The 23,632-nt window shown below is 42.6% G+C and overlaps 1 protein-coding gene and 1 long non-coding RNA gene across 2 annotated transcripts in view; one reads left to right on the top strand and one right to left on the bottom strand.

Annotated features, from left to right (window-relative positions):
* The first annotated feature begins 164 nt into the window (after nucleotides 1–164).
* LOC142416501 (uncharacterized) lies at nucleotides 165–22,394 on the top strand. Its single transcript, XR_012777730.1, has 4 exons — nucleotides 165–612; nucleotides 2,322–2,606; nucleotides 20,440–20,532; nucleotides 21,057–22,394. It is a non-coding gene; the product is annotated as an uncharacterized LOC142416501 (long non-coding RNA).
* The window catches only part of BCR (BCR activator of RhoGEF and GTPase), a 100,821-nt gene continuing 86,319 nt past the window's right edge, over nucleotides 9,131–23,632 (bottom strand). The window contains exons 18-24 of the mRNA XM_075516110.1: nucleotides 16,519–16,578; nucleotides 16,278–16,387; nucleotides 15,302–15,441; nucleotides 13,665–13,799; nucleotides 12,959–13,064; nucleotides 11,745–11,907; nucleotides 9,131–10,973 (exon numbers count right to left, since the gene is read on the bottom strand). Coding sequence (XP_075372225.1) covers nucleotides 10,884–10,973; nucleotides 11,745–11,907; nucleotides 12,959–13,064; nucleotides 13,665–13,799; nucleotides 15,302–15,441; nucleotides 16,278–16,387; nucleotides 16,519–16,578 — 804 coding nt within the window. The 3' untranslated portion in view covers nucleotides 9,131–10,883. The remainder of the gene's footprint in view (nucleotides 10,974–11,744; nucleotides 11,908–12,958; nucleotides 13,065–13,664; nucleotides 13,800–15,301; nucleotides 15,442–16,277; nucleotides 16,388–16,518; nucleotides 16,579–23,632) is intronic.

Genomic DNA, 23,632 nt, shown 5'->3' with positions numbered 1-23,632 from the left:
GTCCCGCCCCTCCCCGCCTCGCGCGCCCCTCCCCGCCTCGCGCGCCCCTCCCCGCCTCGCGCGCCCCTCCGCAGGGGGGCGTGGCCGGGCGAGGCGCCTGGCGCCGCACCGCACCTGAGGGGAGAGGGCGGCGGCGGGGCTGGGGGTGCTGCCCCGCGGGGAGGGGACGGCGCGGCACGGCACGGCAGCCGCTTGGGGCTGCCCCGGCGCCCCGGCGCTGCCTGCGGGGGTGGTGCCCGGGAAACCGCCGGCGAGGCGGCGCGAGGACTCTGCCCGCCCTGGCTGCGGCGGCGGCCCGGCGCTGAGGGGGCCGCGCTGCCCCTCGGCTGAGGCGGGCCTGTGGGGCGGGGCGATGGCGGCGGCCCCGGCCCAGGGCCGGGGTCTCGCTCTGGTGAAAAAACATGTAATGTTTTTTTTTTCTGGAATATACCCGTAGATCTTAAGCTTCAGAGAAACCTTGAGGAGGGAACCCGCGAGTGTGCAGCAAAGCTTGAGGGTGAACGTGCGGCGGCGGCCTCCCGTCGCCGTTACAGCCGTAACTGCCCAACGGCTTTCTCCAGAGCTCGCACGAAGGGGCAGCTGCGGCTTGAGCGTTGAGCATGCACAAGGCAGGTAGCGCAACCCAGCCGAGGTGGGAGTGGAAGGGCTGTGGGTCTCCTAAACCTGTGCCTTACAGTACGATATTAGATTAATTAGAGCTTTTCGTTTGAGCGAGAAGTAAATAAAGACAGTTTAAATGTTGCAGAGGATAGCTTTGTCTTCTTAGGATACAGGAACTGCGTGTGAGCACAAGCTTTCAGACTTTTAGCTGCTTTTGAAAGACCGCACTAAGCTCAGTTTTGTAGCTCATCGTTGTTATGCAGGACGTATGACTGTTGTCATGAATAAAAAGCAACTGCACTTAATAAACCCAAATTACAGTGTTGGTGCATTAGTGGGAGGTATAGCAAAGTCTGTATTTACAGGCGTTGGCTGGAAAGTGCTATGAACACAGTAACTAAGAAAATGTGCTGATTTGACATGTCCCTGTGAAAGTTTCCCCGTCAGGGTTTCTGTTTAGCTCAGACCACGGGTTAAAGCCTCTCTCCCAACAGCAATTCAGCTGTTTTGTCAAAAGAAATGCTTCTGTATGAGATCGCATTGCAGCCTCTCCCTTGAGGTACATTCCTTCCTAGAATTCATAGGGCTGCAGATTGGTGAGGGCAGGTATGATTTGCCGTCCCCTCATTATCTTGGGTGACATTTAATTTTTAATATTTTAAATCGAAATAAATGGCATCTAGATTTCATCAGAGTTCCTTTTAAGGCTGAGAGGATGTATGTTTCCAGATGTTGCAACATAGTTTGATTTACATTGTGGAAAAAATTTACTGTTTATGTGTCTTACGAAGTCAGTCATTTTATTTAGATGTCCTTCCCAATCCATTTCTCTGTTGGTCTGCCTGTTCTTAGCTGGCGGGGGTTCCCCTGGAACGCTGTTGCACAGACATGGTGTGCTTGTTTGACATTGAAAGGCTCCTTTATACTTAAGTAATGTTTCTGATGTTTGTTTTCTAACAATACGACCGATGTCATTCCACTAGGTTTTCTGATCCACGATATGTTCAACAAAATGTTGTTCTGTGTTTCTACCTTTGGATTGATTTTTAAGTTATTTATCAGTAAAAAAAAATGGCATTTCAATGACAATCAGCAGCATTACTTCTGTATTAGGGATATGAAAAAAGTCTGCATTTGTTTTGTACAACGTATTTCTCATGGTAGCCCACAAAGGGGCTCTGCTTTCTGTTTTCTAGCAGGAAACAGAATGTGGTTCATTCAGCTCAGTGAATTAATGAACAAGCTGCTAGCTGACAGTGCATGTAGCTGGTATCCTAGTTCAGGAACTTAAAAGGTCACTGAAAAACCTGCATAATATTGCAGCATTATATCCTGTAATATGTGCAAGAGTGGTTCAACTGTCTACTAGGAAAACTTTCTCATTGTGATTGTGGTCTGGATGAGATTGCCAAAGAGGATTACAGAATCTCCATAACTGGAGGCTTCTAACAAAGAGCAGACAAATGTCTCTCGGGAGTCGGGCAGGTACAGCTGATCCTGACTCAGACTGTATCCTGCAGGGCTTCTGGGCAGCAGCTGCCTCAAGGCAGCCTGGCCAAGCCTCAGGAAGCAGGGCGAGGGCGGCCTGGTAAATGAAAAGACACCTGCTCAGGAGGGGACTGTGTAGCAATTTGCATGGAACATCCATGGTTATTATGCACTGGTGTGTTCTTTCTCATCCTGCTCCAGCCTTAAGTTTTGTTCGTTCTTTCTCATTACAGGGAAGTAGTGTACCGTAAGTGTGTACTGGCTGAATTTGTTGCACTCCGCGATTCACCTCAAGCCAGTGGCAGTGTTGCTCGCCCAGGGTCTTCAAGTGGGGCAAAGCAGCTAGGAGAAGCAGCTGAGAAGCGCCAGCCTGGTAGTCACTGAAGAGGCTGACGCAGTAGGAGCGTGGCTGTGCGAGCAGAGCTCCTGGTAGGAGCCAGTGCCTGGCGTAGTACGTGGCACCTTCCATGCTCCCTTAGGGGCATCCTAATCCCGTTCAGTGTGGTTGCACTACAAAGGTATGCTTTCTCATTGAGTGAGAACCATTTTGCAGAACAATTCCACACTGAAGCTATCTGAAAACTATTTTGAATGTATTTTATATTATACAGATACACCACTGGTAGGAAGCATTAATAATAGTCACTGAGTTTCCCTTTCTTTTCCCAATTCACGGGTTAGCACGGTACACTTTTTTCTTGACCTGCATCTCATTTCAGTGTAGTTTTAAGCACTGTACAGTCAGCTACGTTTTTCTCTGCTTTGCATACTGCCGTTGAGACATGTCATCTTTGTGATCCACACTGAATGAAAATCAGCTAGAGAGCTTTCACGCAGGTATCCTTTTATTATAGAGAGGTTTATATATTAAATTTTGATTATATTAAACCATAAATGTACTTTACATTAATAGTTTAAATATTTGATTTAAATAAAGCACCAAGAGAACTTGATTTAAATAACTGATTCAGTTTCCACACTGATTCCTACAAAACCCACTAATTTCATGCAGTGTTTGAAGAACTAGAGGAGGGCAGAGCTGATTTCTTAGCAAATACGTAACTACAGCTGAAGTGCTCTGCACACAGATGTAAAGCTTACAGGGTTTGAGACTGGCTGCATTTTGAAGCAGTACTCCTACAAAAAGATTAATACAGGTCTGAAAATGGACTGTTTTGCTCAACTACTTCTTTACCTTACACGTAAACTATTTCCACACATTATAGTTGTTTTAGTTTAATTCAGCAATAACCCTGTACTAACCTCCAGATTTTAAGGGATATAGCTTTTACTTTGTAAAACATGAAATAGCTTTTATTTTGAAACACCAGTGTTAAATTCCATACCTCTAGCAAACTCAACTGAATGCAATTCACACATTCAGTTTAATGTAGGCCCAGATTTTAGTTAAATAAGACCAAAAGAACCTGACAAACATAGATACAGGAGATTTTATTTAACATTGTGTACAAAGAAAGGCTACAAATGCCTTAAGACTTTTTTTTTTTTTCCCAAATACAGTTTTTGGATCCCCTTTTCATACCACTTTTCTCAGAAAATTTAAAAAAAAAAATCTAGAATGACAATTTTCCCACCCTTTTTTCCCCCCTTCCTTTTTCCCCTCTCTTTGGGCCTAAACTGAGAGATGTTTAGCAGTACAGTTTCAACACCTTTCAGTATTAAACTATTAGGATTAGGTTTTCTTTTCCAAAACCAGAGCACTATGAGATACTGAAGCACTAGCAACAGCAGTATAAAATGTCAAAAACTGACTCCCTAACATGGTAGTGGTAAAACAATGCCAACAGTATGAACTCTGATGAAATTCAAAATTATCCAAACAATAACAAGTTGTTTGTCTTCTACACCTGATAATTTAGCACTAATTATATAATTTAATTGTATTTATATTTAAATAAATAGTCTTAACTCCTTTCCTTGGAATTCTTCACGGATTATAAACACGTGTAATACTAGAGATAAGAACAAACTACACAACTTACATAGGCAAGAGAAGGCTTAGTTTTATTTTTTTTTGCTGGACAGACACAGAAAGGACAGCATTTCAGTGTCCTGCTGTGAGATCATATTTAAATTCGCTGTTTCTTTCTGGTGCTTCTCAGTCACGCAACACAACAATTCCTTACCCTCTTTTTGCTGCCTTGGTAATCACTTCTAGCACTGATGTCCCAACTCTTGAAACATCTGTCCCTACGTAGCTAAGTTTCATCCAGGATTCTGCAAGTTTCATACGGAACTGTGAAGCCCAAAACAAGATTTCTTTTAGGCTGTGAGAAGCAGTAAAGGGATTAGAAAAGGCTGTTGTGAAGAAATGTCCTTTTCCTATGGCAGCTTTTACATTACCACCTACTATATATGAAATAGTTTTTAGATCTGGATCAGTTTTCAGCTGACTATTTGCGTAATCCCTAGAGTTAGTGTAGTCCCAATTTCTCCCAAAATAGGACTAAAATGGAGGAAATTGGAGCTACTCTATGTAGATTGGCATTTGATCATTCCATCAGGCACAGTTAGAAGGAACTGGATGAGTCTCTTCCCGTAACTGCCTTCTGGGCCTTGCTCAAACTGCACCAGGGCAGATGCAAGCATCTAAGGGCCCAGGCCATCCGCGTGCTGGTGGGCTCTATCCGTTGTGATCCTTGTTTTGGGTCATCTGCAGAAAGCCGCTATATTCTCCTTCCAGGCAGGAAGCTGTTTTGTACACAGGCCTGCCCTTTTGTACATCCACAGGGATATAAAATGGCCTTGTCATATAAATCATTCTGCAGATTAGAGAAATGGTTCACGTGTAGAATGTCTTGGGCTCTCAGAACATCTTACCATGGGGGAAAAAAGACTGCAACAGTTACACAAACAAAAGCTCTAGTGGAAAATAAAAATGTTTTCTCCATTCTGATGAACCACTTTGGACAAGAGGATTTAAACATGACTGCAGTTAAGACAAAGCAGTAGAGCAAACACTTCTGCTAGGCTTGGGGACTGTAATCATATTAATTCCCAAATATGCTTGAACAGGTGTAAATAACAGAGTCTTACTTAACTCGCAAAACGGGCCTACACAAGCCCAGAACTTTAGCAGTACCTGGTCCATTCTACACCAGAAGACTGGAAAGATTTTAGTTACCTCCAGGGATAGCTGTGCTACAAACTGAACCTCCCCGTGTGGTAGTTTGTACAGTACAGAATGATGTGAAGTGGTTTCTGTTGAAAAAGGAGGGGTCTTTCTTACTGAAAGGTGAAACATGACAGTAGGAGATAAATGACGTGGGAAATCTTCACGTGGTTCACCTGCATGTTTTTACAATGGTCTCCCGCAATTCCACTATGAGATGGTAACACAAAGAGAATCAACAGTGGAAGCAAACTAGGTCATTTAATAATTTTTTAATTCTTGGCAATAGCATTTATGTATTTGCTTGACCTGGAAGGCCTAAATCTAGTGATATGGTCATGGGAGGGGGAGAATCAAGATAGCACGTACACTCGGGTTTGCTTTGGTCCTACTGTTTCAAACACTTCATCATTATAGCACGTTGCAGCCCAGAAACAGACTTTTAGCTTAAACAGTAGTCTAACTTTCTGGTTCTATTAGCTTTCTCCTTCTTTGTGGTGGTGTTTCACCTACAGTAATACAAGGATTCTATTGCTCCTCCCTGTCTATTGCCACAGGGGGAAAAAAAAGGGTAGAGAGCAAGTGATAAGCTTTGCTTCCTTAGCACTGAACTGTGAATTTTCAAGTAGCAAGAAAGAGGGGTTGCAGCACATCAGAACTGGGAGGCGACAGTAGCTAAATTCCTGGCGTTCCTATATTAATGTTTATTTACTGGCAAGACAGTCTTTGCTCATGTTATCTAAGGCATAAGCCTTCTTCTGTAACGTGAAATGAGGACTTCTTCATAGTTCCAGACCATGTGATCCAAGTGACTCCTGTTTATGCTTCTCTTTTCCATTTGTGTTACTTCCCTAAAACCTTGTTAAGGAATAATCATGAACTGTAAATGTCTCCTTTAGAGCTTCTCTTGGTTTTAAGGGCAATCCATGTATTCAATTCCCTTCAATGAGAAATGTCATAGGATACAGAGGAACATGGATTTCATGATAGTTCAGAATGGAGAATTGCTAATACTAATCTAAGGCTCCAGTATCTCAGTTGCACATACCCTTTGTTAAAGGAAGTGAATGGTATCAGACTTATTTTTCTGATAACAGTACTATGGCAATGTTAGCAAAAGTTTACAAAGAAAAACACACCTGGACTACAAATTTAAGAGGGAATAAACAAGTGACTTACTAACTACACCAAGAATTTGATTGATTTGATTGTATCTACTTAGGAATTGGCTTTCAGAGTTTTCTTCTTCAAGGAACAGAAGCAAATCCCTTAAATCTAGCGTGAATGTATTGGTCTTCTGTTATTACAAGTCCCCATCTTCTTGAATTAAAGTAAAAAGAGAAAGGGTAGGGGGCTTTCTTAAAACACTTCTTATTTCTTACTAAAATTTCCATAACAAGGATGCCACATCTGATAATGTTATCCCAGCAGATGACCAAGCACTGAAACAAAAGGATTAACCGGTGAGGAATCAGAGAGGGTCGGTTTTTTTCCATCAGATTTTAAACACTTTTAAAAGCCATGTTGGTCAATTTACATTTTATACATACTTGAAAGAATGGCACATTAAGATAAATGAACACGTCATGATGCCTTCCAGTGTTACAAAGGTGACAAACAAATTTGGAGATCCATGTATGCTTTAAAGAACAGTACATTTGTTTAAATAAATCCATAGAAAACTAACAAACAACCATAAAACAGATTTTTAAACAGGTAAAATGAATAAACTGTAAAAATACTGCATCTCTCATAAACATACTCTGTGGTTCCACCACCTTGTGGCCAACAAAAAAGTTGCAGTTTTGCGTCATACGGTGCATGCTGATTGCCTTGTATTAGCAACTGAAGGTCAGAATCGGGGCAGGCAGTGGGCATCAGCAAATATAGTCACCACACTGCTGTATTTTGCCCCTAGCTGATACACTGAAAAATAGCAGCATTAAAATACAGCCTGAAATAGCTTAGCTACTACCTCAACTTGTTAAAATTGTGCAAGAATAAAGAACACCAGCAGCATTTTAATGGGTGTGTTTCAATTTGGTTTCAGACACTCCCCTCCCATACAAAGCACACACGAACACAAAGCTGAAACTGATCTAGTAACTGTTCTTTCTTGTCCATCTTTGAAAACTTTTCCCATCGTCTGCTTTACTTAACTTTTTAAAATTTTACTTAAAAACCTATTCACTGTTAGAAAAAGAATGATAATTTTTAAATAGTTTCTAAATGCCAGGAAACTGATGCTTATTCTTCTCCTTAAACTGGAGATACACAGACTATGCTTATCACCTGAATTTCTTTAGTTGAAAGTTTTAACATTTCAGATCCCTGTTACTGAAAGCTACGTTTTTAGAAAGGTCTCTCCAATACACTAGAAACTGAAAGAGCATAATCTCCCAGTGCACATGTAGAGGGTAATTTTTTGTTAGTTTGCTCTTATGTTGTTTATATTGTACCTTTTTGATATAGAAAATGGAAGAGTTAGGTTTTGTGACACAACTCGCAAGGGAATATGTAAGAGTAGAAATCAGAAGGGCTTCTCTAAAGCCAAGTTTTACAAGTCTCTTTTTAAGTATGATAAGGCTTATTAAAAAAATAACAAAGTAAAAAAAAAAAAAAACAACACCAACCAAACCCAACCAACATCCCTGGGAAAAGAACATAAAAGCTTTTTGGAAACACTTAATTTCTGAAAACATAAGACTATTTGAAAAAACTAAATTGCAAAATTAAAGGAAATTAAAGAAATCAATTCTCGTCTTTCAAATCAGTCCATGATTTCATCATCAGCAATAAGATGTGCTATCTTTTCCAGCCCAAAATTACCAGCTTTGGGGAAAACATATTCATACTTAACAGAAATAATTAACGGGTTAAGTTAAATTAACTTTTTTTCCCTGATCCACATGCCTGCATGTTAGATAATGTTACATTAGAACTGAGCATTGTAATGAGAGACTAAAAGCAACGACCTGTAACAGTAACCAAAGCAAAAGCAATTTTCTCATGGTTACGTACTATAGATCAGTAATTTAATATTAAAATTAACTTCCTATATAAATAAAAATAAAAAAGTTGGGCAAAAGTAAATTGGCACAGTCATTATGGTATTGCTTTCCAGTTTCAACACTGCAAAGACCAGCCACAGATTCCAAACACCAAAAGGAAGAGGCTATAACCCAACTACCTGGTGTAGTTTGGTTGGGTTTTTTTCCTTTTAAATGAAGTCATCAGCAGTGCTACTGCCTCAGATATATCAAACAGCTTGGAATGGGTAGGTGTGCGGCTTGCAGTAAAAGGATTGCGATAGAACCGCTATGTAAAAATGAGAACAAATACATCAAAACAAAACCATAGAGTGTGGTTTACTGGTCTCCATGACTTTTCTTAAGTCAATGTTTTTCAGGATTGTGACTAATTTTTACCTTCAAAAAGGCAAAAAATAAAATAAAAAACCACCAACAATAAAATCAAAATCTCAAGCCTTCAAGTTTCCTTGCCTTCATTCCCTCCCTCCCCCCAAAAAGCACCTCCTACTATAAACACTTCTTCTGTTTTATGGGTTCAGAAGTTGGAATGTAGTGGAAATACACACAAGAGAGAAGGAATTTCTAGTTGTACATTACATTACAAAGAGGTTTGCTCCCAGACCTAAGGAGGGAGGGATACTAAGCAATATTAAATTCCTATAAGAATCCTTACAAAGCATGCAAAATATTGATATACTCACAAAATTGAAATTTATATTTGTTCCTTTTTGAATTTGCAACTTCACAGTACAATAATTTCTAATATTATGCAGCAGTCAGAATTACAGTGACTACAAAATCATTTCCCTTTAATTTTTTCTTTCCATTTGTGTGAACAACTTTTGTCTTTTGTTTGTTTGTTTTGGTTTTGTTTTTTTTTTTTTTTTTTTTTTTTTGAGAGGTTGCAGATCACCCATCAGAAAATGTGAAATTCAGCATAACAGGGGTTGCTTTCTCTGTCATATTTCCCCTCAGATGATGTTGACAACCTAACACTAGCAATCCTGCAAAATCTGTCCCTCCCTCCCCTTCTCATGCTGATTCCTTCCCTTGTCTTCAAGCTGTACTTTTCTTCTCGCCAGGATGATGATGGACGGATGCCACTAAATGGATGCTGCATAACTGGGTAGGAAGCGACGGGGGCTGGAGTAGTTTATGAAAATGGAATCACTCCCACCCACCTCAAGATGTTTGGCACAACTGCTTCATAGCCAGAATACTTTGCTTTGGCTACCAGCAATTAGGTTATGCTTTCAATTCCCTAGACAAAGACTGCTGCCCTTGATGCCTATGTAACCCCTGGGGCTTTAACTGATTTAGGCAGGGAAACACAAAGGTGGTATTTGGCTAGACCTTTTGTACTGCTGTATGTAGCTCCATAGAAATTTCTTCACTGCTCTCGTTTAAAACAGGGTTAGAATCTCTGGAGAATACACAATGCATGCTACCTGCTAGATTATCCATAAAGTACATTCTGACACACTTTGTCAAAGTATTTGTATCTATCAGAAAAAGACTCTTGTAGAAGCAATGTACAAAGCCTCCAAAAATTCAAGTATCAAAAAAAAGATGTTCTGATAAAAGTCTGGAGTAAGCAGCCAGCCAAACTGATAGCCATTGATTTATTTTTTTTGTCCACAAATGCTTCTATTATTTTTGCAGTGATAACATCTTTTCTTTGGAGTGTTGGGAATTAACAGTCTTCCCAATTAATTTTCATTAAGCTTGGTGGGGTCTAAGGAATTTAGCAGTCCTGTCTGGATATTGCCCCTGCTTTTATATGCAAACAAACAGCAGAATCACAAACAGAATCACTGACTCTAATCCTCCCTGCCTCTCTTTAATTTGCTGTATTTATTTATAGAGTAACATCATTGGGTCTGGCTCCCTTAACCCAAAAAAACCCATCAGAAGTGCAACATAGGCAAGAGCAGGGCAGCTCCTTCCCTAGACTTGTATAAACATTTGCAAGGGAGGGGGTGGGTGAGACAAAAAAACCCCTGAACCCCAAACAAACCACCAGTTCTAGTTGTACGCAAAACTATTTCATTTCTTTACAACCCTGTTCAAATCAAGACTTGAATTTCTGAGGAGGGAATTTTAGACCCCAGACCCTTCCCTTCCCCTCTCCTCTTACAAAGCAATGCTATTTTTGTGGCCTAGAACAGTACTTTAAAAACAGCAGTTATTAAAGACACAGTTGTGATATATCCTTTAACTCCCCCTCACCCAAAAAGGGGTATCCTATCAAGTGGTCCAGTAGAAATCTTGAAGTTTCTTTATGATAAATTAAATCCATAAAATGAGGAAATACCTTCTGTCACATTCCCAACAAGAATAATAGCCACACTCTGTGGTGCATTTGTTCAAGTGTCTATTGCTCCTTCTAGTGGAGACTCTGCACAGCTCCATCGCCAGTTCGGTTCTGGTCCCACCAATCAAAAGTAGAGATTTTTCTCCCTTCTCTTCAGCTTGTCTCTGGTTCACAAACAGCAGAAGCACTGAGGGCCAGAATTCCCCAGGACAGGAACAGGCCAGTAATGTCTGAAGAAACACCAGCTGTCTTTTTCTCAGGCGTGGCAGATTTATGCCAAGAGCAGTTCTTTGTGTCCTGTTGGCATCACAGGCACCTACACCTCTGTGGAAAAGAGAATGCTTTGCCTCTTGCTGTCTGGGGTCGGGATAGTCTCTAGCTGCAGGAAGTACAGAAGAACTTGAACCTGGAAAGAGAAAGAAAGAGGTAATCAAGCTCTGTTAACTCACTCTCATCCTGGCTATTTGACAGCTGGCAGACATGCCTACAGCTCTCTCCACAGGAACATCCTGCAGTTATGTATTTGTTTTAATACAGTGTATAATAGCAGGAATATTAAAACTTGCAGTGCTTCAGAGACACTCTTTTCAGGTTCCAGCACATAGCAATGGTGTTGGTGTTCCACTGCACTGCAAAAATCAGATCTATAATTTGCTATTACTCAATCAAGAAAGTACAAAACAGCCTGACCAGCTAACACAGCCTCTATGTTCGAATTCTCTGCATTGCCTTCAAAAGGAAGTTTCGAATTCTCTGCATGGCCAAGGAAATCTGAATTTAGCAAAGAATTTTGTTGTGCATCAGTGAAGGTGGTTTAAGTGTTGAGGAGCATCATGGAAGGACGCTGGTGGTCCTTTTATCCCAGGCTAGCAATATGGCGCTGCGAGACAGCTCTCAAAAAAATCTTACTATGCACAAACGCGAAACATACCGGACTGTGTGCATCCTGACATTTTTTCAGGAAAAGCTGTATTAGTACAGACGCAAACTGAACAGCCTGAAGAAACACAGTTCTACAAACAGTCCAAAATGTGTGTGTAAGGGTGGAAGTTGTTTATGTTTCTCAAAAAACCTGTCATGAAAACCACAGAAGGATGGCTGAACCAGGCCTTGCTAGGGGACTGCAGTTTCCCACATACTGTCTTCACAAGATTCAATGGCACCTTTAGGATTTTACCTGGGACATGACTTCTAGTGACCAGCTGTCAGTCATTGTGATAGGCTGGGTTGGGTTAGCAGGGATTTTACTGTCCTTCTCTGAAGGTCTGAGCAGCGTTGGTCCAAAGACAGTTGCAAGGTTATGCAGGGACATCTTGTTAACGCTTTCCCTCTCAGCAACCCTGGGAGAAGAAACAATGAAGAAGGCAGATCTTTATAAATATCAGAGTTTGGAAGTGTCCTTAAGTAAGAAACCATATTTATTCCTTTTGTAACAAGTTTTAGATACACTCAATCAACCACTCTCTCCATATGTGCCTAAATGAACTTCATATATAAGCAATACCTTGATCTGACACAACCACAGTCTCCAAGCACTCTACAGACACGGCTTAAACTTGGGGAAGGGACGGCTGCCTACTGTCTGGACGGGCGGAAGTGGGACAGGAATAAAGGAATGTTTTTCATCCCAGTTTCATAAAAGAGAAACTGAGACACACAGGTTAAAAAATTTACCCAAGGGCAGAAAAGTCTGCAGCAGAAACACAAGTAAAACCCAGATTTCCTGGATTTTAATCCAGAACCTCAGTCACAAGATTATCTTTCATCTCTCCAGTGACAGTCTCTGGTATGTACAAAATACATTTGTAAATTAACACATCGGGCATGTATGAAGCAAGCTTATTGCATGAATATCAAACGCACGGAAATACTTGTTCACAGTTACAACCATATTACAAAGATGTAGACAAGATCAGAAAGATTAGTCTAAGCAAGGAACTGACAACTCCAGTTAGCAGAAGTGCTGGAATTTTTAAAAATATATCATGTTAGATTGCAGACACACCTTTTGAGGCAGGGCTCACAAGTCCTTAAACACGGCCAAAGCTTCACTATTTATACTAAAACCTTTCCCGATCTTTGTATCCAGATCCAGGTGCAGTTTTGCAGCGATATTGCAGCAGGAATTTGCATTTGCACTAGATAAGCCCTGAGACTTGTGTTACCTCTTTCCTCTAGTTCTAATCCTTTCAGCATAAGTGGGAATGGAATTCAGGATTTAGCGCCTCGCTAAGTGAGTATGAGATAATAGTTATCTGATGAGCATTCACAGCACATCAGCAAATGCTTCTTCATTTGTGCGATTCGGCACAAATTCAAGGAAAAGGCTCCTCTTTTCAAAACAATGACACTTTACACATTAAATACATGTCTAAAGGATCCACATACTACCTTTTTAAATGGTCCAAAAGGAAAAGGAATGTCACAAGATTGGGTTCTGGAAGCGATAACAATAGATTCAACATACAGCTTTCCTTTGCAACCGGATCTGAAAGTGCTACAAGACAGACAATAACAAAACATCACCATAGGCAGTGAATGAGAATTTGACTGACTGCATAATTTCCCAAACCAACAAATATGGATGGTCCTGAATGGACTGTAATTACATCATAGGTTGGAAGGTCAGAGTTGCACACCAATACCCCACAGGATCTCTTTCCTTTATTTCATAGATATGTAGAGAACCCTTTTCTCTCAAGCAGTTCAAGCGCTTTCAGACTTTCATCCATTATGATGTATTTCCCCTGCATCAAGATAAGACAAGGTATATCCCCCCCCAAAGAGGGCTTCCCTGGAAGACTGAATGGGGCAAACAGCAAGCACAGCCTCAACAAGGAGGCTGTCATTCTATTCTTAGCCTATCCTTCAGAAACCTGGACATTTTCAGCTTACCAAAAAGCATGGCAATTGCCCATATTCAGGCTCACGGGAAGAAGATGTCACTCCAACGCTCATTTCTGAGCTCCATTTCACTTCCCTAACAGCTTGTTCCAGGCTTCTGGCCAACATTATAAATATGGTTTTTGTATTGCTTTAGGAGCAGCCTCCTACAGAAGGGTTTCAGTTATCAAGGGTTGTTTCTGCTACTACCTACCGATGCCCTCAGCAAAGTTGGGGTACAGCTCATCTGTAAAGAGGGGTTCAGGCAGTTCCCGGAAGTACAGTTTCAAGGTGCCTGCAATAGCATTAACATCCATCTCGCTCATCATCACTGACACGTCTTTGTTATCTGAAAGAGGGAAGAGGGGAAGCAGGGTAAAGAAGCTGCTGGCCTTGCATTCATTCTTCTTCTTGCTTTGGCTCGCTCTGTTTATCCTTTGTCTTTGCCCAAATAGCTGAGAGTTTTCCTGTTTACATTTCTCCAGATTAAATGAGCTACCTTCTGACAACTGAGATGTGCTGCACAAATGACGGCAACCCGTTTATTGCTTTAAATCAAGTAGAGGGAACCTCACACTACCCAGGGTTAGTTATGCTGTGCCAGCAACCTCGGCCTGATCTGGAACAAGCACTGCTTGACTGTATTTATATGCATTTCAACTTTTGTTAGTGACAACAGTTGTTATTCCAATTCCCTGCCTCTAACAGCTTAGAATAAGAGACTTTGAGGCTGTCTAACTCCCCACTGGGTGTAGCTAAAGTACACAGGCAATTCAGGGCTGACATTTCAGTTCTGTTGTTCTTAAGAACAACAAAACCACCCCCTTTCCCTAAAACAAACAGGCCAACCAGCAGAGCCAGTGCTGGTTTCATGAAGCTTAGTGTAAAACAGCATTTAATATAAATGAAGAGTTGTTTTTCAAAATGTGAAACACCCTTACTTGCACTAGTGAAGATTCATAAATCAATGATTTTGGTAGCTTAGGAGGATTGAGAAGAAAATACAAGAAGGAAGAAACTTCACAAAATAAGTGAAGAAAAAGCGCAGGGAGGGTGAATTTGTGCACCTGGCACAGGCCTCATGACTGCTTGCATCAAAAGGGAGCTCGCGTGTGGGTTGAGCGGCCCTTGGACCATCATGTGGAGGCTGGAAGTAGGGCAGAATTTCACGTTTTGTACCTCAGCAATTTGGAGGTGTTTCATCTGCCTAATCTTGGATGCCTTTTGGGACATACATGCCATTCTTTTAAATGCAGCACCAGTAAGGAGCCCTTTTCTGCTCAAGATCGAAGAAAGCTTTACAAAGGTTGGTCAAAATTACCTAATTTTACAATCTGCGCACATCAGTGTTAAGAGTTAAGAGGAGAACTTGGGAGCCCTGACCACCTAACTCTAGTTTTTAAATACCCTTCCTAATCAACCTCAGAAATTTTTTTTGCTGGCTTCCTTTCACAAAACATTCTTAATTTCAAGGACTTCTATTAATTTGGAGACCTCACAACAGTGAGGAAATTACGACTTCCAATTGCTGCCGCTTCCCCTGAGGAAGGTGCCTGCCATTTACAAAGATTTGGCAAGGCAGGCAAACCCACCATTTCATGTCTGCTGGGAAGAATAGCAAATGCATTATTTGGTATAAGGATCCATCCCATTGTACATCTTGGGTTATATCTGTAGCTGAAGAGTATGAATAAAATATGCAGCCAGGGTTAAAATGATTCTCCTTGTGCGAGAATCTCTACCTCTTAATGCTTCTTGGGGAACATAAGATTAAAAATAGCATAGCCACCTGACAGGGAGCTCACGCAGGCTCTCACAGTGCAAAGGAAAACATCAGACACAAATACTTACTGACATCAAAGGCAGCTTTCAAAGCTTGGATATCGGTTGCAACCCCAGAGACACGGTAGATGCCCACCTCCTCCATCCCACGCCGCTCTATCTCCTCCACGCACTGGCGCACTATGTAAGGCACCTTCGATCGCTCTCTCCTTAAGAAAGCCAGATAGGAGAGTTCAGTACAGCCCATGCCCTCAATGCTTGTTACCCCAGCCAGCCAGGCTGGCTAAAATCACACCATCATTTTGCTGTGCAAAACTCTTCTGGAAAACGGGGTGGGAGAAAGTCTGAGCAGGCAATCAAGACTGAGCTGAAAAACTCCCTGTGAAACTGGAGAGGGTTTTCCGAGTGCCTCAGCCTGGCTTTGGCTGTTCTGCAGCTGCCCCGAGCACTTGCGCTTCTGGCCGGCTCCTAGTGCCCCTAGAGCCTGCCACTTGCGCAGGTACTCGGAGGATTCCCAAACAGACCTTGGCTACATAGCAACACTGTTGCTTTCAAATCAGTGCAATTCCACAGGGAGGAAATACCACGCTTCCCAAACTATATAACAGAACAAACAGGTTTCTTCTGGCAAACGATTCGTGACAAAAGATCAGGGGTTAAAATAATACCACAGGATCCAAAGAACTTGAACATTTCCGATTACGGAAAGGAAACTTCACCATTCAGTGGCTCTGGAAATTTGTGACCAAGTCAGCTAACTACAGAGTAAAAGGGCAAGGGATATTTCCAGAACTCAGAAAAGTAATATGCTGCAAGTAAACACCCTAGGTTTCAAAGCCTGCATGCACGCTGGTTCTTTCCCCTGCAAAAAGCGAACCTCAGAGAATGTACAGCATCTCTTTTCTGCTGCCACAGCCATCTACACTACTGCCCAAGTGGAGCAGAGTGGACTGACAAACTCCTCATGGGGTAAAGGCAGGTGCAACCCCCTGGCCAGTTGGCTTTTGAAAAAACAATAGGGAGAAAATGTGACCCATCAGCTCACTTGGTGACAATAGCGATCTTGACCCCAAAAACCCCCGTCTGTTTCCGGGACGGCATCCTTTTCAGGCTAAACTCCCGACTGGTAAACTTCACCGACAGCTTCACTTCAACCTGAATAAAAGAGAACAGCTGTTACATTTCAAACATCATCTTTTCTTTTTTTTTATGCTGCAATGAAGAGCAAAGAAATAAAGCACACAAGAGGTACAGAAGCAGTGCTAACTTCTGTTTTCTGTACTTACTCCATTCATCGAGATGACTGTGCGTTGCCAATCTTTGTCCTGCAACGCCTGCGGGTCCAGCTGAAAAACATGGAAGTTACCCGTGAGTGAGGAACAGACTTCAGGAAATCAGCTAGCCTGAAAGGCTTCTGTAAGTGAGCAGAGCACTACCACTTTCACCATGTTATTTCCTTTCCGTAAGAAAAGACACATTCCAAGGTTTCCCAGGTTTCAGGTAATGGGACACTGAAACATTGTGTGGTTCTCTAAGCAGGGCTGATGAGGACTCACACACGTGGAAAATCCAGCAACATGCGTGCAATGTTGCTCAACAAAGGAAACCTCAGTGAGCAAAATCAATGTTTGAAAGCCAATAACCTCAGCTTTCAAAGACAGTGTTCATTGTTGTAGCACAATGGGCACATTTTAACAGACAGCCAAATTTGCCCCATCCCACAGGGCTAGGAGTCCGAGAAAGGGAGGAGGGATTTCTGAAATAACTCCGATTTTAAATAGAAGAAACTGTCTCCCTCTGCAGTTTTCTAGAGACAGGTGAGGTTGGATGGGTGTGAAATTACCACACTGAAATAAAAAGCCAGGCTGGAGAACTTCATAGCTCTTGGCTATGAAGCTAACAGCTTCCAAGAAGGACTATGTTCCACTGAATTCAAAAGACATAATGACCCTAACAGTGAGATCAAGGAAGAGAAATACAAAGTGATCCATACAGACACAAGTAACTTCAAACAAACCCAACCTCCCTCAGGATCTGACAGAGGAGAAATTGAGAAAATTGGCCCATGGAAAGTTGTCCTACTTCAACCTGCCTATTCCTTTTCATTTCAACTTGAGCACGGAGGCAGGAAGAACATCTGGCCCTGCTACTGCAAGAATTCATTAAGCAGAAACAAGTTCTGATGTAAAGCCCTGATCTCCGATTTTCAGCTTTGCTTGATCTCTTTTGAGTGGACAGTTGTGAGGCTGGGGAGCAGCTGACTCAAGTACTCAAACATCACCCAGCAATTCCAGTACGGCCTGGGAGAGGCCAAACACGTCTGAACGGCTGAGGAGTGGCACTCAGCTCCAGCTAGACTGGCAAAAGAGAGAAAAGACCTGTCTGCACAGGGACCTCTATCAGCAGGCAGAACCAGCCAACGCAAGCAGACTTCCGTGCCTCCTGAGGTGGCTTTGCAACACTTGGCTCTTGAACACTGAGACACAGTAAGAGCGGAAGGAGGCAGCTGCACTAGACTCTGTGTTTTGAGTTTACCGCCATCAGCAAACAAAAAGACACTCGGTAGCTAGAGCTATTTCTGCAGCAACAGCTCCTCCCTCTCGCAGAACCCCATGCAAAAGCAGAGTTCCCTGACAGGCAGAGGTAAATGTTGGAACACTGGCAGCTGCAGTATGTTCTGGGAGATCTCAGATGCAATCATCCTCACGCTCTCTTTCAAATCACTGACAGACTAGCCCAATGCTGCTGACAGCTACAGAGACAAGTCCCCCCACGCCCTTCCTCACCCCCCAAAAAAGACAAACAGCAGAAAGAAAAGTTTCTCCCTGCTTGCTCACGCTGCAGAGACCCCAAGAAGCGACAGACAAGCAAGTCAGGCCAACCTTATCTTTGCGCACTTTGTTACGGACGTGAGCCCACAGCGGGATGCTGCCAGCACACACATGCTTTCCTGTCGAATTAGACCGGCTCCTGTAGGTGTAACTCTGGCAGAAATTCCTGAAGACCCCTTGTAAGGAATAGTCAGTAACCAGTAGCTCCCACATTTTGGGACTGCACAAAGGTCCAGGAGGCCAATGGGCAGCAGTGCTTAGCTTCAGTGCTTCAGCAAACCCGAGTAACAGACTGCTTGCCAAGAGGGTTTGCTTATAACTCTGGCGGAACAGATCCGCCCCCGCCTGTGTGGCTGGCCAAGGTCCCTACAAGCTGGCCAGAATCGAGGCTGTTCTTCCCCGAATTTCCGTGATGGAAGTTTGGTTTCTTTCAACAACTGCATTCTTTCCCAGAATCAAGAGGAAACCATTTCTGAAGTGTCTGGTTTCCTATGGAGGGCAACCATGCTCAGTATTCCTGAAAGCTTGATCTCCAGCTGCCTAAACAGTCATCTCATTAAGCTGCCAAAATGGCCCTGCTGAAAGACACAGCCACAGCCGATCCTCCAGCTCAGAAGCAGTTTTCCATATGCTTTTAGAATGGAGTCACTGAGAGTGTATTATTTATAGCGGAGAGAGACTGCTTAAGACTGAAGGGAAAAGATGGTTTTGAATATTTGCCAAAAAAGTTAAAGGAAGACTCCAGCAGGGTCCAGTTACAGTTTATTTAAGCTAACAGGTATTACCGGTTATGCCTCAGTGGTGACCAGGGAACTCCTACCACTACACAAAACAAAAGCAAGTAAATAGCCATTAAAAAGTACGAGCCAAACAAAGTCCTACTCTGTCTCAAGAGTGAATATCATATGGCTGCAAAGGACTAGCAAGAGCAACGTGCGGGAGCCGAGAGCTCACAGAGACTCTTCTTTGCTGGGTAACGACCGGAGCTGAGCAAGGACTGCGAGTGTACCTGCTGCTACCTCTTGCTCCCTTTATCTCGGACCTCTGCTGCAGGGCTGGCAGGACCCCCGCACTCCCAACCTGCTGGAGAACAGCTTGTACCGAATGGGGACAGCTAGGGAGAACAAGCACCAGGGAGAGGCTCTGGCTGACCCGAGCCAACCCCGCGTAAGTCACTGGCAATAACAGCAATTTAAAAAAAAAAAAAAAAAAAAAAAAAGAAAATCTCCCCCTGGTGCTTTTTAAATAACAAAGCGAAGTGATGGAAGGTAATAAAACAGCAAAGCTTGAATAAGCTCTCAGCAACACTGAGTGAGACAGGAAGATCAGGTCTAACAGTCTGATAAAGTCACAGTACGAAATAATAGAGTCAACAGGAAACTAAGGATGTCATTTAGACTTTGAGCAAGCTTTCAGTCCTGGACCCTACAGACCACTGACCTTCTAAGGCCAGCAAGAGCAACACAGGGAACGGGCAGCTGGAGCAGACGGGTTACAAAGCAGACTGAAGACAATGAGAGTTAGCGAGTGTGATGCTCCAGCATAGAGAGGGCCTGTGACAAATGGGGTCATGCTGTCTTCTGGCCTGATTTGGAGATCAATGACCTGGAAGAAGGAACACTGAGTAGAATAACGCAGTCTACAGACAGCGTGCCAAAAGGAGGCTGCTCCGAGTGAGCCAGCCCATAGCGCTCGCTTTGCCAGCTCGGGCAGGGGGAGGCACTGTGAAATGGCTGCTTCTGCCTTAATTTGACAGTGAAATTTACTGCACCTCTAAACATTTCCTTCAAACAGTTGCTTGGTTTGAGTGATAAAAGGACCTGTCCCATCTCCACTGAAACTGAAAAACTGTGTTGTTTCCATGACCTACGCAAATAGGACAGACCTGCTAAAACCCTCAAAGACCATATCTCACAGGCTTGTTTGCTTGTTTGGTGGTTCCCCACCAAAAGTGCATGCTGCACAGAAAAAATACAAACAACCCAGTTTGTCTTTACTGCCCGAGCACCTCCAGTCCCCTTGTGGCCTGTTCTCTGGCATTTGCAGTGGCAAGCTACAGCCCCAAATTCACTAATGAATCAAGCAAGTGCCTCTCTGGATCCTGCACAAAACAATAGAACAAAGCAGCTCAGCACCACAGGGGTTTCTGAGTGGAAGTCTCTGGCCCTCGTAGCAGCCTAGCACTGAATTAAGACAGACAATTAGTGTACAGCAGTCAGTAGAGCCTGAGTGGGCAGAACACACAGTGGTGAGGACCTGGGAAAAAGGCAAACCGAGGATGAGGGTCAACAGCAAATGCAAGTCAGGCACCAAGAAGAAGGGAGTCTGTGCTCTGCCTTAGGAAGCCACCACAGAGTTTGATGATCCCCCCCCCAGGAGAGAAAAGAAAACCTACAGAAAGAGGAAAAAAAATGAAGAAGCATCAGTGGAAATGAAAAGCCTGGGAACAAGGACTGAGGCAATCTTAAGGTTAGTGTGTTTTATGCTATTTATTCACATTACGTCCTCCCTTTATTAAATCTCCCTGGCAACTTTACACTCCATCAATTTTTAATTGTAACTGATGTGACATACGTGTTGTCAGAGTCTCAACTGCTGCTGGAAACTCCCAGTCCAGCCATAACCCCATTCTTCTCAAAGCTCCCCACTGACATGTTAATCTTTCCCGCCATCACCCTTTAGACATGACCCATTGCCTTCTTCATTTCCACCCTATTTTCATTGCTGGGATACTGTTCTGCATGGGCAAACTGTTTAAATGAACTCGAGTGTGTAAAAGGTTTTCTCAGTTGACACTTGGGAGGTACAGCATGTGGCAATCTGTTTTACATGGAAAACAACCTAGATGCCTGAAATAGCCATGTGCACTGCTATGAGACATCCCAGATAATTAAGCAGATAAGAGTGATTGTTTTGCATGGCAACAGAGGAACGGTGTTGCGCTGCTACCACAGAATGGCTGATCTAAGGTCATATCCTCTCTGATTCTCCAGTACTGCTGTGAGGGAGAAGGAAATGGTTTGCCTGAGCTGAAAAAAAAAGAAAACCAAAGGAAACAGCATTTCTAGGAGGCACCAACGGGAGAAGATGGATCACAGGATGAAGTATCAGTTTACTCATGCAGTCTGTTCCCAAGGCAGAGACCAGTTTTGCTGACATATGCGTGCACTTAGATGCAGAGTCTCAGGACCAAACAAAAAGCTGCTACACTCAAAATATGGGGATGCGCCTGCCACATGAAGTGCAAAATTCAAAGAGCAAAAGGGCCAGCCTCCCAAGTGCCGAAGATGGATTGCAAGGTAAGAACAGAAAGGGGGGGGGTGGGGGGAGTGGTTCAAAATGAGAGGAGCTGATGGTTACAACTGAACTAAGCCTCATGTTTCCTCCCATAAGGTGATGTCCATTTTGTCCTCCCACAAGCCCCTCAATAATTTCAGTTTCACAGTGTACCCAGGAATGGCACCTTCTCCCTGTATTTCTCATGCCTGAGATGTAGCAGAAGCCCCCAACCACGTGTGCCGGCTAGTTAAACACTGCACAACCAGTGCTGCCATTCCCAGAAGGTCTGATGAGGACTTCACTTCTACATTTACAGGATGTTCTCCCACATTAAAACCTCATGGTTTTACTTTTCAGGGATAAAACTTGCAGGTTGGCAAGCAATGAAGCTCTTAGAGGCGGCTATAAAAACAGGTAAATAAAATATTCCATAGGAAAAGAAAATGTGAGCAATGGGAGCTATTAAAATTGCTGCCCATTCCTGGAAGCTTCTGACCACATGGACCAATTTCCAGTCTTCCTTCCTCCCGTGCCATTATGTAACGGAGAGATTTAATAAACATTTCACAGCCAAAACAGTCCTCGTCTCCTTGATGCATTGTCTTCATCACTGCAGCTCAGAGAATTTGGTGAGTCAGAAATCCCAGTAGTGGGAAGTTGCAGATTTACAATAACACGTAGCTTAACAATACACTGCGGTTTAGCCAACACAGAAATGTCCCTGTTTTTATCAGCAGGAGGATGCAGACACGACTCTTGATGTTCTCAGAGTTTTTAATTAAAGGGAATATAGGAAAAGAAAAACCTCATCCAACTTCACAGACATTTGTACATGACAGACTTTGGCTGAATAACGCCAACGCCACAACAACAACAAAACAGAAAGCCCTAGATACACTAGCAACTCTAGAGTAAACAAAACAATGTAAAAGCACCTGGGAAAATCCTGAAAGAAAATGACTATAAAACCAGTGATTGAAAAGATGCTGACAGCATTAATACAGCTAACCTTCAGCCACAAGTTGTAATTTGATTTTGTTGTTGCATTATTACGATTTCTTAATAGAGAAATGGTGGTTGCTTTAAAAATAAAACAAAATAAACCCCTTTAATAATTCTCATCAACCCAAAATCTTACCAGACTCTCTTATGACATCTCTTTGCAGTTATTCAATAGTATTAAAAAGTTGTGTGATGGGACAGAAATCACTGAGAGTTAAGAGGGTGTTCTGAGAGTTCACCAAGTTTCTTTATAAGTTGCAAAGGGGATTTACCGAAAGCAAGAGAACTTTTGCATTTGCCTTTTATGATACAACAGAATGCAACTTTTGCATATTAATCAAAAACATTTCTATTGGGGTTTTTTTTGTTGTTTTTGTGTTTGGGTTTTTTGTTTGTTTGTTTGTTTGGGGTTTTTTGTTTGTTTGTTTTTTTTTTACTTTCCACTGTTTAAGTTTCTCTAAAAGAATCAAGAAACAATTAATATTCAAGTATCACCAAGGAATATTTTTACTTATTAACCTAAGTATAAAATGTTTTAACAGAGTGTACAAATGCGGTACATAAAAATGTCCACTCTTGTGAAAAAAAAATTGTTGAAAATTTAAAATATTTTATTCATTCTTTAATCATTCTGTGTAAAATATATTAAGAATTTAGAGGGTCAGTGATTTCCGGGTTCTTCAATACAAGCACATAAATCTCCAGGGCATTTCAGGGCTGAAAACTTGCTCTTTTGTAGTTGCTCAGCTCCATGGAAAATAAGCTTTTGTTAGCAGAAGGGACATACAGATTTCTGGTTAGCCTGAGACACACACATAGGAGGCACCCTGTACTAGCATTTAGTGATTTGTACACAGTTTTCTTTCAAACACCCACTATGCATTTGGTGACAAAAAGCTTTCCCTGAAAATGGCATGGCGGCCTCAGGGCTGCGAGGAAGGAGGGAAGGAACAGGCCTAATGAAACTCATTTAGACAACAAATCCTTCCAGAGTAAAGGTGAGATATGATCCTGCAGGCCACCCTCAATCAGAGCTGTTTCTGAAATCCCACAGATAGCCTTGGCCTGTGTGACCATCACTCAAATGTTGGAGAAAGCTGTCATCCATGGAGCGATGAAGAGTCAAACGTAAATCGAGAAGAACTGGTGGTATTTTTTCAGTGCGCCAGAAAGAAAAAGGTATCTGGGCAGGGTCTCTGCTCTATACAATAGCCAGTCCAACACAAAGAATGTGTCCTCAGAGCAAGCGTCTAAACACCCTCCTAAAGCTGTGGACAGACAGTGCAAC

The sequence above is a fragment of the Mycteria americana genome, chromosome 13 (genome assembly GCF_035582795.1).
Source record: "Mycteria americana isolate JAX WOST 10 ecotype Jacksonville Zoo and Gardens chromosome 13, USCA_MyAme_1.0, whole genome shotgun sequence".
NCBI lineage: Eukaryota > Metazoa > Chordata > Aves > Ciconiiformes > Ciconiidae > Mycteria > Mycteria americana.
This window is presented reverse-complemented; position numbering and strand designations above follow the sequence as displayed.